Source organism: Microchirus variegatus (assembly GCF_963457635.1).
Source record: "Microchirus variegatus genome assembly, chromosome: 20".
Classification (NCBI taxonomy): Eukaryota; Metazoa; Chordata; class Actinopteri; order Pleuronectiformes; family Soleidae; genus Microchirus; species Microchirus variegatus.
The window spans coordinates 9,717,494-9,733,261 of record NC_139821.1 but is presented as its reverse complement, the minus strand read 5'-3'; the positions used below and the strand labels follow the sequence as shown (position 1 = coordinate 9,733,261).

The 15,768-nt window shown below is 38.9% G+C and overlaps 1 protein-coding gene across 1 annotated transcript; it reads left to right on the top strand.

Moving 5' to 3' along the window:
• Nucleotides 1–849: 849 nt before the first annotated feature.
• On the top strand, nucleotides 850–14,643 carry etnk1 (ethanolamine kinase 1). Its single transcript, XM_083906973.1, has 8 exons — nucleotides 850–1,123; nucleotides 3,067–3,326; nucleotides 3,495–3,635; nucleotides 5,656–5,798; nucleotides 10,109–10,192; nucleotides 10,275–10,435; nucleotides 11,436–11,509; nucleotides 11,761–14,643. Exons 1-8 carry the CDS (start codon nucleotides 977–979, stop codon nucleotides 11,831–11,833), a joined length of 1,083 nt encoding a protein of 360 aa, XP_083763099.1. The 5' UTR covers nucleotides 850–976; the 3' UTR covers nucleotides 11,834–14,643.
• The last annotated feature ends 1,125 nt before the right edge of the window (nucleotides 14,644–15,768 follow it).

Here is a 15,768-nt window from a genome sequence, read left to right as displayed (position 1 = left end):
GAAAGTAATATTATGGTAATAAAGTCTTATTTTTATTGTAATCACCTAGTAATTGGTTGGCAACGATATAAAGTGTGTGTGGGAACGTGAAGTAGGATGGATTTCAATTTTGTAATGTGATCATTCTTCAAGGTTGATGTTAGCCTGCAGTAATTCAAATTACCAAACTATCACCTGGATATGACTTTTGGAATAACATGGTATCAGTGCAATAATATTAACTTATTACCAAACTATTACCATGATGTGACTCTACTGTACCTGAACATTATCAGTGACACAACTGAAAAAAATAAGCAAGAATCTGTCGGACAAGCCAAATTCTATGTAAAATTCTATGGGAATATTCTTTGACAGCTGACGTACGATTTGTTTATCTTTGAAGACAACACAAGCGGATTAGACTTAATTGGATTTGTTACCTTAGTGACAGACTACTGACACTTGAAGACAGTCAGCCTTGACACTCACAAAGCTCATTTTATTCAAGTTGCGGATATGACGCCTGTAGCAAAGTAAGCTAAGGTTACAACAAGGGGACGCTTGAATTAGGCCACCACGCACCACCGATGAAAATGCTCATTGAGAAGTTTTTAGTGTGCCCGTCGTCATAGCTCGGATTACTTCTCGTATGTTATCTAACTACCTGTCTTATTTTGTTATTTGTATAAATGATTATATTACTGTAAACAAGTTACAATTTAAATGGGCGTTTAAAAATTAAGCTCCGCCGGCGGTGTCTGGTGATGGATTAACTGAGCGCTACCAGTGAGTCATTCAACCACCAGGCTACCAGCATGCACCGGGAGATTTTTTCTTCGGGTGGGTGGGGATTTGTGGAGAGGCGTTGTCTCACGCTGAGTACTTGAGGAACACGGTCTCTCCGTCATTCACTTTCATATATTGCGCACTTTGACGCTTAGCACACCCTACAATCGACAGAGTTTACGGTATTCCGAATTATTAAGGTTTCGCCATGGCTAACTACATTCATGTTCCCGACGAGGCTCCGTCTGTGCCTAAAATAGACGTGACAGTTGACGAGAGCGACTACAGATCCGGTGCACTGAAACTGATCAAGGAGCTGAGACCAAGCTGGAAACCGTCGGAGGTCAAAATGAAGGTGCACTTTATGTATATTATGATCATCATTATTAAAATATGTGTGTTTGCCTCGTCTCCGAAACTGGCGGTTTAACGTTTTACGTGGGTCTTGCTAGCAAGGTGCTCGTGCACAGTTTTTAAGCTAACGTTAATTGACTCCAGGAGCCGATATCACGCGATACTTTCTGAGATGAGACACCACGGCGGTGTTGACATCATTGGACATATCGTAGATGATTTACTCGCTGTATTAAAGCCACATAGATACCGCGGTGTTTGTTTTTGCCAGTAAGGGGTTAATATTTTTTGCAGCTGTGAATGTCAACTGCGTCAGCTCTGGTTTAAGATCAGTCGGAGGCATCGTCTCCCGCTTTTGGCGCAGTTCAGCTGCTGCCTCTGCCTTAAAGTTATGCTTAACTGAAGCCTTATGTAACCCCTGTGAATGCGTGAGCTAGCTAACAGGGCTGCAACGACGGCGGCCATATTTTATATATATATATATATATATATATATATATATATATATATATATATATATATATATATATATATATATATATATATATATATGGTTACAGAATGTATGAGTTATTCCTAATCCATTCATCTTGCTTCTTTAATGTGAATATTTGTTGAACCAAATATGTTTACAGTTTGTTTCTTTATTATAAATGAGCACGCACACCTGTTTCTGTGCCTGTTCATATTTAATTAAACCTGTGTTATTGTTAAATTTCAAATAGTTGTGATTTGCAACTCTTCTTGTCTTGAGGTGTGGCACACAAAGTGTAGAGAGTAGTTGATAGAGACTAGAGACTGTTATTGGCTGTTCACCTCTAGCCAGTCCGAGGAGGAGAGCAAACAAACACATACACATCTATTACACAACACCACCAAGGTATGTCAAGACCTATCCATTTCCATCTTTCCCTAAGTCATTGTCCCAAGTTAACTTTGCGTTGCTATCATGAGAACCATCTGTGTGATGAGCGAGTGATAAGAAACTTTACAGTTTATGTGCACGGAATTGATCCTCTTTCCAATTTTAAATATAAACAGATCACTGCCACTTGCTTGTCAGGAAAGGAATGTCCTCTCATACAGGTGCAAAACTATTTGCCATTTGCCCTTTGACTGTAGTTGCTGAGGTTATTTGCAAGTGCAGTTTTCCCCCCCAACACATGCCAATTTGAGGAAGTGCTGTGGTTGGCTGCTGTTCTTTGTCATTGGCTGACCATCATTGTGGTGTCTCCCAGGCTGAAGACACACACACACACACACACACACACACACACACACACACACACACACACACACACACACACACACTTTCTAACGTTAAAGCCTGGTCAGATGTTCTTCAAGTTTTGTTTTCCACTTGACACTAAAAGGAAACACCCCACACTCTAAATCTTTCCACTGCACTGGAGGCGTGGCTCTGCTTGGTAAACACAGTTGAGGATGAGAGCTGATCACATGCTTCACTATATTGCCTAATGCCTATATTATCAATGAGAGCAAAGTGAGAGCTCAGCAAATGCCAGTCATTGCGACCCAAATGCAAAATAAAATTCCCCACGATCCTGTCATTCTCAGTCAATTCCCTTCTAGAGTGAACAATTAGGACTGGTATGTTGGCACCTCATTCTCTGCAAAAACTGTTCCCAGCTTCACAACAAGTGCAGTTTGGCTTAAATCGCTACAGGCACACCCAACCCACATTTTTAGGCGACATTTATGCCTCCTCTAGTTTGCCAGATCCTGAGTCCTCCAGGTTCTAATGTAAGACTTTAATAATATAGAGTTTTCAGACAGAGCACTGAAATAGTTTATGGTGGAGGAAAGTCCCACTGTCATAAAACTGTATCAAACAAGCTTATTGGACTACTGGACACATTGTAATATTTTATTTTTCCTCCCTGATTTAACTCTTTCTATTTTGTCATGTATTTGTGTACACAGTGTTTCACAGATGGAATAACCAATAAGCTCCTGGGCTGCTATGTGGGTACAGTCATGAAGAACGTGGTGCTGGTTCGTATTTATGGCAACAAAACGGAACTGTTGGTGGACCGGGAAAACGAGGTGAAAAGTTTCAGGGTGCTTCACGCAAACCGCTGTGCCCCGCGCCTCTACTGTACCTTCAACAACGGCCTGTGTTATGAATTTCTGCAAGGAACAGCCCTGGAGCCTGAACACATTCGGAGTCAACCTGTTTTCAGGTAACGAACTTATCTGACAACTTAATTTGACAGACACGCCCATTAATAAATGCAGTCATTCCTTTTTAATACGAATATTTAAGCTTACGAAGACTCAAACTTTGCCTCAAATTGCATTGTCATCCTTTTATTCAAATTCTCCAATTTTCTGTCTTCTTAAACCTGCAGACTCATTGCCAGGCAGCTGGCAAAGTACCATGTAATCCATGCCCATAATGGTTGGGTGCCCCAGTCCGACCTGTGGCTGAAGTCGGGCAAGTACTTTGCTCTCATCCCCAAGCACTTCAAGGACCCTGAGCGGAACGCCAGGTGAGACCCTGTCCATATTGTGGATGCTTTAATCCACCAGACCCTCAAATATGGGGTTTCAAATGATATGGTTTCCCTGAAATTATGATTTCATATATGGGTTGTAACAATGAATCGATACAGTAGATAATTGTTTCTAAAGTAAAATATACAAATACATTGACCTTTTTAAATTGATATAAATGCACTGGGAACTGATCAATGGCCCATCATTTAATGTTATGAATTGGTTTAATGAAGCTTCTTTTCTGTTCTTTCTTTATATAAGTATAAATATAAGTATTAAAAGGATTAAAAAGTTGATTTTGCATAATATGTCCCCTTTAAACTCTCCAAGAAAGACTGGCTTTGCTTGCTTGACTCACTAAGCTCACATGGCTCCTTAATTGTCACTATTTGGCATTTAAGACATTGTGAGATGAGAAATTTGCTGTTTTTCAAATGCAGGTTTTAGTTTATATTATTTTTCTATGTGATATTACCTTAAAATCATGCTCACTGACCTGACACAGAACTGTGTCACCGAGATTTCTTTTTATAGTGCATATGTAAACCGGATGACTGGTTGATAGTTCATTCATCTTTTTAAGAAAGAAAAAATGTTTTATAAAATAAAATTTGAAGTTGCACTGTGACATAAATATATATATATATATATAACCATGATCTCCTCTTATCAGTAAGACACAAATGAGCCAAACAACCACAAAGTGCAATTATGCAACACACTAGTATTATCAGTTGTGCTTGTGTCACATGACAGAATAGGTTTGTGGAATGTGTCATGAACTCTGAAGATATGACATTCTACTCTTTGAAGAAGTCTATTGTGGCAACATTTTACACTTATTCTGTTAAGTTAACTCTCACTCAACTTTTGGTGTAACAATCGTTTTCTTATAGTCAATAAATCTAGCTAAATAAAGAAAAAATATAATAATTGTTTTATATGCTTCCATTTAAAAGCAGTTAATCATCAGTACATGAATTATTATTTGTAAGCCAATGACACAATAGTTCAAAGATGGTCTTAGCAACAACTTAATACACAGATCACAATTGTTCAGAAGATTTGCTCCTCCCTTCAGATATGTTTATCTTACTTCATGTTCTGACTAGAGTATAAAGATCCTCCTCCTTTAATCTTTTAAGTATGACAGTACTAGTAAGGCTGCTTTTTGCCACACCCTGTATCTGTGTACTTTGGAATATGAATTAATATACCTTACTTTAACTGTGCACTGTGACATTTAATCTTAATTTTAGATTATATTAATGCTAATATATAGTAATTAATAGATTTTGATTCAGTTTTCACCTCTAAATCATTCTCCTTTTTTATTCCCTTAATTTACATAGTTATTGTTCAGTTATTTTCTGTTTTTCGAGCTGAGTTTATTGTACCGGTTGTGTGGAATACAGGTGCACAAAATAACATGGCACACTGTCTTCACACTCGGTTCTTTGGCACCAATACTTCTTGATTGTTTGAATGTAATATTGGCAATGACAACTACCTTCATGTTTTTTGGTGCCAAAATTAATCCAAAACAAACACTGACTTTTTAAAAGTGTTTTGTTTCCATGAATGCCGCTCCCCAGGTATTTACAGTGTAAAAGAACTGCTGATAAATATTTTTTCGGAAATGCAGGTGAAGTACATTTGATCATATGATCACAAGTACTGCATCTTCTATTGTTCCATTTTGTTCTCATTTTCATGTCAAACAACTGAACTGAGCAAAGGATATTCTGACGTACTTATGAAGAAAACTAATACTTGCTGTTTTTGTCCACTTGCCACAATCCATTTTTGCCACAGATATAGTTATTGTGCAGTGTGAACTTAATTAGTTGATTCATTTTACTTCTTAGTTTCAGTTTCTGTCTACATCCTCACTTCTATTTCTATGTCTACTTCCAAGTTCCCCATACTGACTCTACCGCCATCTGTCACGCCATTAATATTCCAAAAACTCCTACTTTAATTATATTCTTCGACTCTCTGCCCCCCCTCCAGGTTGCACATGGAGGTGCCCAGCCCACGATCCCTCAGAGAAGAACTGGTGTGGCTCCAGCAGAGCTTGTCTGTGCTGGGCTCCCCTGTAGTTCTCTGCCACAATGACCTGCTCTGCAAAAATATAATCTACAACCAGGAGGAAGGTGAGTCTCAACTGTTTATCTGAATAGTACTGTAGTTTGATCTGCATTCATCCCTATGCCCAGGTAGGACTGCATCATATGCACTTCCTCAACTCTAGTCACATGCTTCTCTCATTGTCAGTGTTTGCGTTAGAGCTAGAACAGTCAGAGAAGACAGATGAGTTGTTTGGATGTTTTGCTAATGCTCTAGATGAAATCCTTTATTTTTTTTTTTTTAATGAATGCAAAGATGTATTAAAACACGGCATCTGTCACAGGTTTCAGTTCTGATACCATCTCAAATCTGGGCCATTGTGTTAATACATGATTGCGCAGTGAAGCCTTTTCTTATTTGGATTTCATTGTTTTTTTCCACCAAATTTTGTCTGATCTGTCATTCTAATTCTGTGCTAAAAACGTCAAGAAAAAAACAGCTGTTATTAGCTTCAACAAACGATGCCATCATACCACTTAGCAAGTCTTATTTTTATTGATGGCACATGTGTTAGGTGCTTAAGCATTGTTGCTGTTTATAAAGGTAATAAAATCATCCTCAAACCTATTAGCTTACCTTTGCACTGAGTGGTTTTTGTTGTAGCAGTTAGAGAAACTGTTTTGAAGCATTGTCTGTAGCAGACGATTGGTTGGGTAAAATGGTTGAGAATGTGTAAGGGGTGAGGGAGGTTCGTAAAGGGTATTTTTTTTGAATGTGGGAGGGGGGTGGAGGTGTAATGGGAGGGTTTAAGAGCTGTTAGCCCCCTCGTCGGGTTGCGGCGAGGGGCGGGGCCCTTCTCACAGCTCCTTGTGTCTAGCCTTTCTCCCCTAGGAATGACAGCTGAGGCTGTGGCTGCCGTGCGCCGCCCTGCCCTGGGGAGGCAATGGAGGGAGACAAAACCTCACGCACAGTCGGCTCTGAGGGCCCTCACATAGTCTGCCCACTGCTCAGGCTAATCGGGACAAGTTCATGGCATCAGTAGGAGCCACATACCTACGTATCACCTTTCAATGTTACTTGGCCACCAATTTGCCCTGACTTCTGATTGCTAGGCTACTTACAATACTCATTATTACACATCTGTTTTTTAAAATTATTATTATTATTATTTTCTCTTCCTTTAAGTAGCTCTCAGTGCAAGCCAAGTGCCCTAAAAATAATTATACTTTTGTCACTACTCCTGACTCTGCAATTTTCCGTCTCAAAGCACCCACGTTGATCACTGGGCAGACCAAAGAAGTGCAAAAATATGTTGGACGGTAATCAATCTGGCCTTTTCCATTTGTCAAAGAAATCTCATGAAAACATCAAAAACAACAATGAATTTTCCTCAGCTAACAAGTTAACAAGTGTGTCAATACATTTGTGAATAGTTCTGAACCAGAAAGCGGCTTTATTTTCTGTGCACCTAGTCATTAAAAATACTCTCATTGGAGTTTGACTGGGTGACAAATTCAGGATTGTGCACAGTGTAGACAATTTGAGTTGGCACCACAAAAACTGGTCTGCTGCTCTAAATATGCTTTAATTTACAAAAATGTATATATGTATATAATGTATATATGTATATATATATAATGTAATACTCTGCATCCAAAAAGAATCCTGTCATTTACTTCCAATTTGAAAAAGTTTACACTGCGCTCCTGTGATTTTAGGTGATTATAATTCCATTTTTTTTATTGTAAGAATTAATTTGTAACACATTAAGAGGCAAACATGTTGTCAGTTGAAGGTTATTTCATGAGATTTGTTTAACAATATTACAAAAGCAATATCATCGGCCTTATCAGTTGAAAGCTGAAACATGTTTCTGCCTTAATGTAGGGATGTATCTCTGAAGGAGAGTCTGGGTACGGGTTACAAATTCAAGATTTGATATTCACCCTAGACTGAATCTGTACTATACATCAAACAAGTTCGTGCTGGTTCAGAAAGTAGGTGTATCCTGTGTCGGTGCGATTTGGCCAGCAACCCCTTTGCTTGTACATCCAGTTCTCTTTTTCTTTTTCTCCAGAGAGCTCATGTTACACAAAGTAAAGTAAAGGATAAGTCTTGTGTACAGGCGTTGAAAAAGTCTGCTTGAAATTCACATTTTCAGACCTGCAGAATCATGTTTCATGCTTCAATAAGTAAGATAAAATAGGTTATGAACACTTCTGTTGACATTTTATTAATTTGAGAGTCTGAATAGAAAGGGACTTTTCTTTATCCTAGTTTATTGACTGTAATGACGTACAATATGTTCTTTCATTTCAAACGCAACTCAACAAGGCCTAAAAATAACAACCATAATGGAGTTGAGACCATGGCAGATTCTAGGCATTTTAGCTCGAAGCCAAAAACGAACATGTGCCATGCTGCTTCCTGTCCTCTCTGCTCAGCTTTGGCTGCTGAGTTGAAACCACTTGTCTGGCAAACATGACAGCAGTTTGGCAGACAAGTCACTACTTCCTGTATTGATATAAACCACCAGCAGCAGTGGTGGATGCTTAGTAAGTTTGCTGCCATTTTCCTTTTTTCTGTTAAGCTAAAACATACTGTCAGAAAGTGCTTCATTTCTTTTCTTTTGTCATTGCCTCACTGCTACAATGGCAGGCTTAGTTTCCTGTTCCACTCTCATTTAACTCAGATGAAAAAAAGAACCTGCACATATTTCACATGGTCCCAAGAGCCTCAAAAAGTGCACACCAGCAGTCAGGAAGCCGCTCAAAGATTCTTTCATTTTCAGAAACGGCAGAGTTGTCGTGCTATTGTGTTCACAGCAGACCAATGGGAAGAGAGCATTGGAGGGGAGTGTTGCGAGAAGGGAAAATTAGGTTGTATGTGTGAAGGCGGGTCAAAAAAAGGCGTTGGAATTTGGCTGCAAGGCCTGATGTTTTGACACATTGTGAGTGGGAGCAAGAATGGATAAAAGACAAATGTGTCAGTGAGAGAGTAAGCATGTGTGAAAGATGTGTTTGCCCCAACCTTTTCATCTGCTGCACAGGGGGGCTATAGCCACTGCCCGGAGGTGTTCAGTTGTGTCCCGCTAGGACCTACACGCCGGCTGGTAACCCACCTCAAAGTGTCTTTCTTGTAGTCCAGCATCACCTCAAGAAATAATGTTCATATGTTAGGGAAGAGTTCAGGTCAAAACAAACAATAACACAAAGACATTTAATTAAATGTACTGTTCTACAAAATTCCCTTTTTTCTTCTTCTTTTTTGTTAATGCTACTGTAAAAGTCGGGCTTGTAACAGTAAGAGTTTGTATTTTGAGGTCGGCCACTTCACTTTGTGCGTCCATCATTATTAATGCAGGCACCTCATGTTTTCATTGACCTACAAATGCAGCCAGACAGCAACACACTCTTTGGCCTTCCCGCTCGTCACTCTTCACATCCAATTTTTTTTAAAGTCACATGGTTATATTATTTGTACCTACATTTCAGGGTCAAACACAAATGTTTTAGTTGTTGTAGTGGCTGAGAATGTCTTAATCAAAGAGTGATGCATCTGTATGGGTCTGTTGCTCTCTGAACATCAGGTTCAGTGTTGCTGTAAGTCTGTGCAGTTTTGATTATGAAAGAGTGTGTTGCTGGACATTTGTTTTGGCAGCTCAGCATACTCTGTCTCTGTATTTTATTATCTTCCCTCCTTTGTCCCTTGGCTTCCTTTCCATATTAGCCTCTTTTTTTCCCACCATCTCTTCAAAACAAAACCTCACTTTGTCATTTTTTCCCTTGATTCTGTGCATGTATCCAAAACAAAACCATAGACGTTTGTGTGTGTGTGTTCCAAGTCTTGCATCAGGCTTTGCACTTTTTCATTTCTAATGTGTCACGGGTGTCTATTTTTTTTTGGGATTGTTCCAAAAAGCCTGATAACTACTGTTACTGTATGTTTAATCTGATATCCCCTTGTAGTTTGTATGCATAATTTAAACTAGACATTGAGTCATAGACTTTTTTTCTCACTTATTTAACAGCTTTAATTCTGAATCTGTGAGGAATCCCATTTCTCTTCCTCTCAATAGCATGCTTGTTTTTAATGCACTGTTTGTCAGAAGATGTTTTCACAAGAGCACCTCTTAAGTCTAAACATGTCTGACTTTAATTGTCCTATTTTATACTATGCTAAAGACTTTCTCTACAGCCAGTGTCTTCCTCAGAATGCAAACTCTTACATTTTGCCCCCAAATCACTAAAGTAGCCAACCAGTCCATGTAGACAGGGAGAAAGTTACAGTATGAAAAGAAAAGCCTTGACATTCTCAGTTATCAGAGGGAAAACACAACATAATCATTTTGTCTGCTCCCATGTCTCTGTCTAAACAATGCTGCATCTTTTCCCAGGAAATGTTAAGTTCATTGACTACGAATATGCTGGGTACAATTACCAAGCCTTCGACATTGGGAACCATTTCAATGAGTTTGCTGGTAAGTGTACATAAAACAGAGCAGTCTATGAAATGATCTCTGAAATATGAGTTCAATAACTGGTGTGTTTTATTGGTTCCAGGCCTGAATGAGGTGGATTATAGCCACTACCCAGACCGGGCCTTTCAGCTGCAATGGCTCCGTGCCTACTTGGAGGCCTATAAGGAGCACAAAGGCCAGGGCACTGACGTGACCGATAGAGAGGTGGAGATTCTTTATGTGCAAGTCAACCGATTTGCCCTGGTGAGTTTTTATATTATAGTTAATTAAGTACATCTCTGTCTAGCTGATATTTACAATCAAGTATCAATTTTGTATAAAAATGCTCTCTGATTTGTAGTTGGTAGATGACAGCCTCAGCAGTGTTTCCTAAACTTTTTATTCAGGGACATGCCTTTTCAGGATAGCAAACTATTTTGACCCAGCTCACAACAAAATGTGTTCATATTATCACATTTACACATTTTTTGTAAATATAATTTAGAAAAGGTAAACCAGCCAACATCATTTTATGCAGTTACTAAATAAATCGCAAGGAAAAGTATAGAAAAAATGTATTTGTTTATTTGACTTCTGTTTATTATCATTAAGTGATAGAATATAGAAATCATAATTAAGGCAAAGACAAGGTAGTCATGGTAGGACCACATACAACATTTTTCATTTGGTTAGACAATACAGTTCTATCCTACATGTCATTTAGTCTTGACATACACGGAAAAGTCAAGGACAAGTATTGCTCTAACTTCTTCACAGTAGAACGTTGGCCAGTCCTGTGGGCTTGTTGTGAGTTAAGTTTTGCTCCAGCCCTGCTTCTACAGGGTCAGCAAACACCGGTTATAGTGTGGTGTGGTTGAGGCAACACACTCCACAGAGAGAAGCTGTCTATAACCAGCAGTGGCTGCTGTAAATACATGAGAAGGGTATTTCTGATGAACTATGATGCAGCACTATAATGGAGGCACTCATCAGGACAACTTGAAACCCTTGTGAGACTCTGTGCTCTCCCCTGAGCTGGGCTCTGCCTTGTTTACTGTCAAGAGAGAAAAAGGGCAGTGTGGAGGATGGGCAAGGGAAGCAATTGTGTCTCCGTCAGCTATTTGCTCTTGTTGCTCTAGGCTAGAGTTTCGGGTGTTTTAGTACACACTACGCGTGTGTTGTGTTGGGCAATAAGATATGACATTTACATGAAGATGAGTACATGCTAATCCTTTGTGTGTCCCTGCTGCCTCTCCCTGTTTAGGCGTCTCATTTCTTTTGGGGTCTCTGGGCTCTGATTCAAGCCAATTTCTCAACCATCGACTTTGACTTCTTGGGGTATGTTGCCAGCATTCACACGCTACTGTTACTATTTTTAATCAGCCTTGATGACAGACTTGACCCATTTAATCATAAGTTTGAGAACAAAATGTTACACACCCAGATTAATGTTATGTGTCATCTCGGTACACGGTGTGCCTTTGCAGTCCGATACATGATATGATATTTTGCAATGATATCCATGTAGCTAAAATGACACTTGTATTTGAATCTCATCTCTGTAACTTTTCTTCTGTTTCTACTCTCAGGTATGCAGTCCTGCGCTTCAACCAGTACTTCAAGATGAAACCAGAAGCTCTTGGGTTAAAGTTACCTGAATAAAACCCCCACCCACTCAAGCTCTCTTCTTCCCGCTCTTCCCCCATTTCTACCTGCTCTGCGCCTCACATGCCGACAGCTGAGCCCTCTATGGGTCTGTTAATGGGAGAGCCAGACTAAGAGTCTGTCCTGGTCAGTGCCTGCAGGTAATTTCTAGTGTCCTTAGAAATTGAATGGGCCATAATCTTATCGATCATATGCAGTCACACCTATGGTGACTGCCTTTGTAAAATGGGTGTCTTGGCACCTGCTACTGTTCATATGCACTCAAAAAATAATAATTGAAATGATATTAACATGATATCAGCATACTGTATGTATTTTGAAGTAGTTTCTTGAATTGCTTTATAATATCTCATTCATGGCCATTATATAGCATCAACACACATGACTTATTGTGTGGAGACCCCTTCCTTGTATGCACATTATCGGGGAAACCCCTTGAGAGCCATCCCAGTAAATGATGAATTTAATATGGTATGGTAGCAGCACAAAGCCTGCTTTGTTTGCCAAAGAACAAAGATGGATAAAGAAATGAATGTCAAGATGGAAAAGGACAGTACAGTCTTTTAATCTCATGTGATATGAGCCACACCAGAAAGAAAAAGAAAAAAAATCAACAACCCCAAAACCATGCAGTCTGCCATGTGACTCTTGTTTTTTCCACCCTTATTTCCCCCAACATACTGTGCATTGGTGGTGCTCCAAAATGGACATGTCGTCGTTGCTGTGCAGTTTGGTAAGGGTTTGTGTTTTGGCTTTCTAGGCTGAAGACTCAAGTTGTAGGGAGAGCACCTTGTGTTTACATATAACCTGTCCCTCAAGTTAAATTGTTGCATAACTGAACATAATGTAGGCTTTCAGGTTTGCTTTGACACTTGGATTTTGTCTAAATCTTAACTGGGGACAAAATGGCATCTCACTGTAATTTGAACATTCCACGTTCGACTCGACAGGACTTTTTTTTTCTTTTCTTTTTTTTTTTTTTACGTCACACGATGGGTTAGCAGCGTTAGGGACTTAATTCACTGTGACATTCACTGTAAGTCAGGCTGTCCTAGACGAGACCAAACCATTCACTGTCTGCTCCAATTCAGGGAACGTTTGGGAATCATCATTAATGTCATGAAAACACTGCTGTTCTCTGGACTGAGAACTGACCATTTTATAAAATAATAGACCAGTTTTTATTCAGAAATGTTTTCTTAGAAGAAAAATGTTTTCTTATTTTAAGAAATTAAATGTGATGAGGCCTTGTTTGACTGCTAGATATTTGAGCCGCTGTTGGCATTCTTCGTTGTTAATGCCTCCCGTTAAAATGAAGGTCTGAGAAAAGTAGAATCTGGAAAAAGAAAAGTATGTGAAATTGGTCATCTCAAATAGATAAAGGCTGATTCTACTATAGTTGTACTAAAATTGAAGTCGGCCTGTTACACTCCACACTGATCATCTTCTGTGTTTGGATGAACTAATTTGAAAGTGAGTGGTTAGTGGGACCTGAGGAGCAAGAGCACCATCTGGTGGAGATAAAAACAATAGCTGCTGTCAGTTGATATTCAGCTTTGGCCCTCATATTAAATGTCTGTTTTTGTTTAAAAAAAAAAGAAAGAAAGATGTTAGTTACTTAAACAAGCCTTCACCAAAGTGCTGACATGTCTTTTTGCTTGTACATAATGCACACTTATTATTTTCCATGTAGCAAAGAGGAGTAGAATTACAGGTCTATAGAAGTATTAAGAAGGATAGTTTTTATACTTATTTAAATGCAGATGTTAGGGTTGAGGTCTTTGAGAGTGTGTAGATGTTTGCTAGTGCATCAACACATGGCACCTGGGCAAATAAATAATATTAAGAAACAAATGTTAAAGTTCTAATTATCTAAAGAGAGACATTATGACAAATGTGGTTACATTTTGTTTTTGACTAACTTGCATATTGCATAATATGTCCAGGTGTCTGCTGCTGTAACACATTTACTATTCTCTTTGAAGAGACTGACAAGACTGGATTGTCTAATGCACACAGGTTATAGATGTGCCTTTGTTGAGCTAGTCTGCCTGTGAACACTTTTATTTTTTTTGAATGTTACAGTTGTAAAGTTTGTGGGTAGCCTTGTTCTTTTCTGTCCTTAAAGCAAATGTTGTGCGTCTTTCACCCTGGTAGTTTGACTCCGATCTGAGTTTGAAATCTGTGAATGTTGGCTTTTAACATGTGAACATCGATGCTAAATGCAAGCCTAATGGAAAAGGATTTTCAGAAATTTTTTTTTTCATTTCCTGACACTGGTGGAGGAGCATGTAGGGGTTCTGTGAAATATTTTGTTTGGTTTCTGTTTAGATCATTCTTGCACCACGTTTACTCGCATGATAAATTAATTGCAGGTTGTGTATTGGATTGTCGCATAACCAGAAAATTTAAACGGTTACAAATGATACTGCTGAAATATTTCCCCCGGGCTTTATCATCACATCCATTTGAGAGAAATCAGTTCATAGTCACTGTACATTAAAATTCATCTCAGTTGTGATTAATACGAGCCAGCACTCCTTACACAAGTGTTTGTATTTAACATTGTAAAAACTTTAGTTCTGTCACCACTGTAGCATATGTTTATATGTACAGTTAACAAATTAATATCATTGCTCATTCTCTAATGGGAATGGATGTACAAAGGAGTTGTTTTCTTTCTTTCTTTTTCTTTTTTGTACAAGTTGCATTTAAGTGAATAGTTGCTGGTTGTAAGAAATGGAAATGAAAAACTTTCCATTAATGTAAACTCACTTTGAAAAAAAAAATAAAGTCTATTCACCCTTTATCTGTGTCATCTTGTGTCTCTGTGTGTTCAACTTGGAATGAAGAGGTGGACACATTTCTTTCATACTCATAGGCAAAATAGCCGTTATTTTACTCTTTACGGAATATAAACATCTTGACACATGCAGATAAAGCACATATTTGTCACCGAGTACAGTAATGGCAGCTCTGTTCAGTTAATGCGAGTCAGGTCCAGTGGGTTAGCATGAACGCTGAATCTGGACAAGCTAAATGGAACGCGGCCTTCATTAACTCGTTTTTTACACCTGTGACCTTCCTCGCTAATGCTAATAGCACCGAAGAAAAGAACTCTTCTGGAAAAACGACAAACAGCGTAAACAACACAGTGTAGATTTAATAAACTAACCTACCATGTTGTTAAGCAGATAAATGGGTTAGCATGAACGTTGAAACTGGACAAGCTAAATGGAACGCGGCCTTCATTAACTTGTTTTTTACACCTGTGACTTTCCCCGCTAATGCTAATGCTAATAGCACCGAGGAATAGAAAATAACTCTTCTGAAAAACAACAAACAGCGTAAACAACACAGTGAAGATAAGCTAACCTACCATGTTGTTAAACGGATATTGAGGGAGGCGAGAAGTTTAAAAACAAACAAGAGAAGCGAGCTAAATAAGCTAAACATTATAGTGACATGACGGGACATGGAAACTTCATGAAAAGAAGGACTGGATCCAGACACGAAACGTGAGTCACATACAACCTCTATCTGTCTGTGTTTAGTGCCTCTGTGGTTGTGAATACCTCCATGTTGTGCTCTTGTTGATATTTTGGGCCGAGTCTATGACGTGTTGCTGTTCATGCAAACACAGCTATAGTTTAGGAAACAATTAAATGGCAATGGCAATGGTTATTGGCAAATACAATAACAAAAATACTATGTTCTATTAATAAGTTATTTATATTCATACTGGCGAACATATGCTTAAAGCAGAGTTCTCAAACTGAGGTGCAAGATGCAAAAAGGCACGACGCTGAAGTTGGCTGAATCAAGTTTCGATTCCACCTTAAAAGGTGCAGGTTTCTGCCACTGGGTGGCGAGCTATTCTGCAGATGAGTGCTGATCCCAAAAAAAACTTGCCAGCACATATAGATGCATAT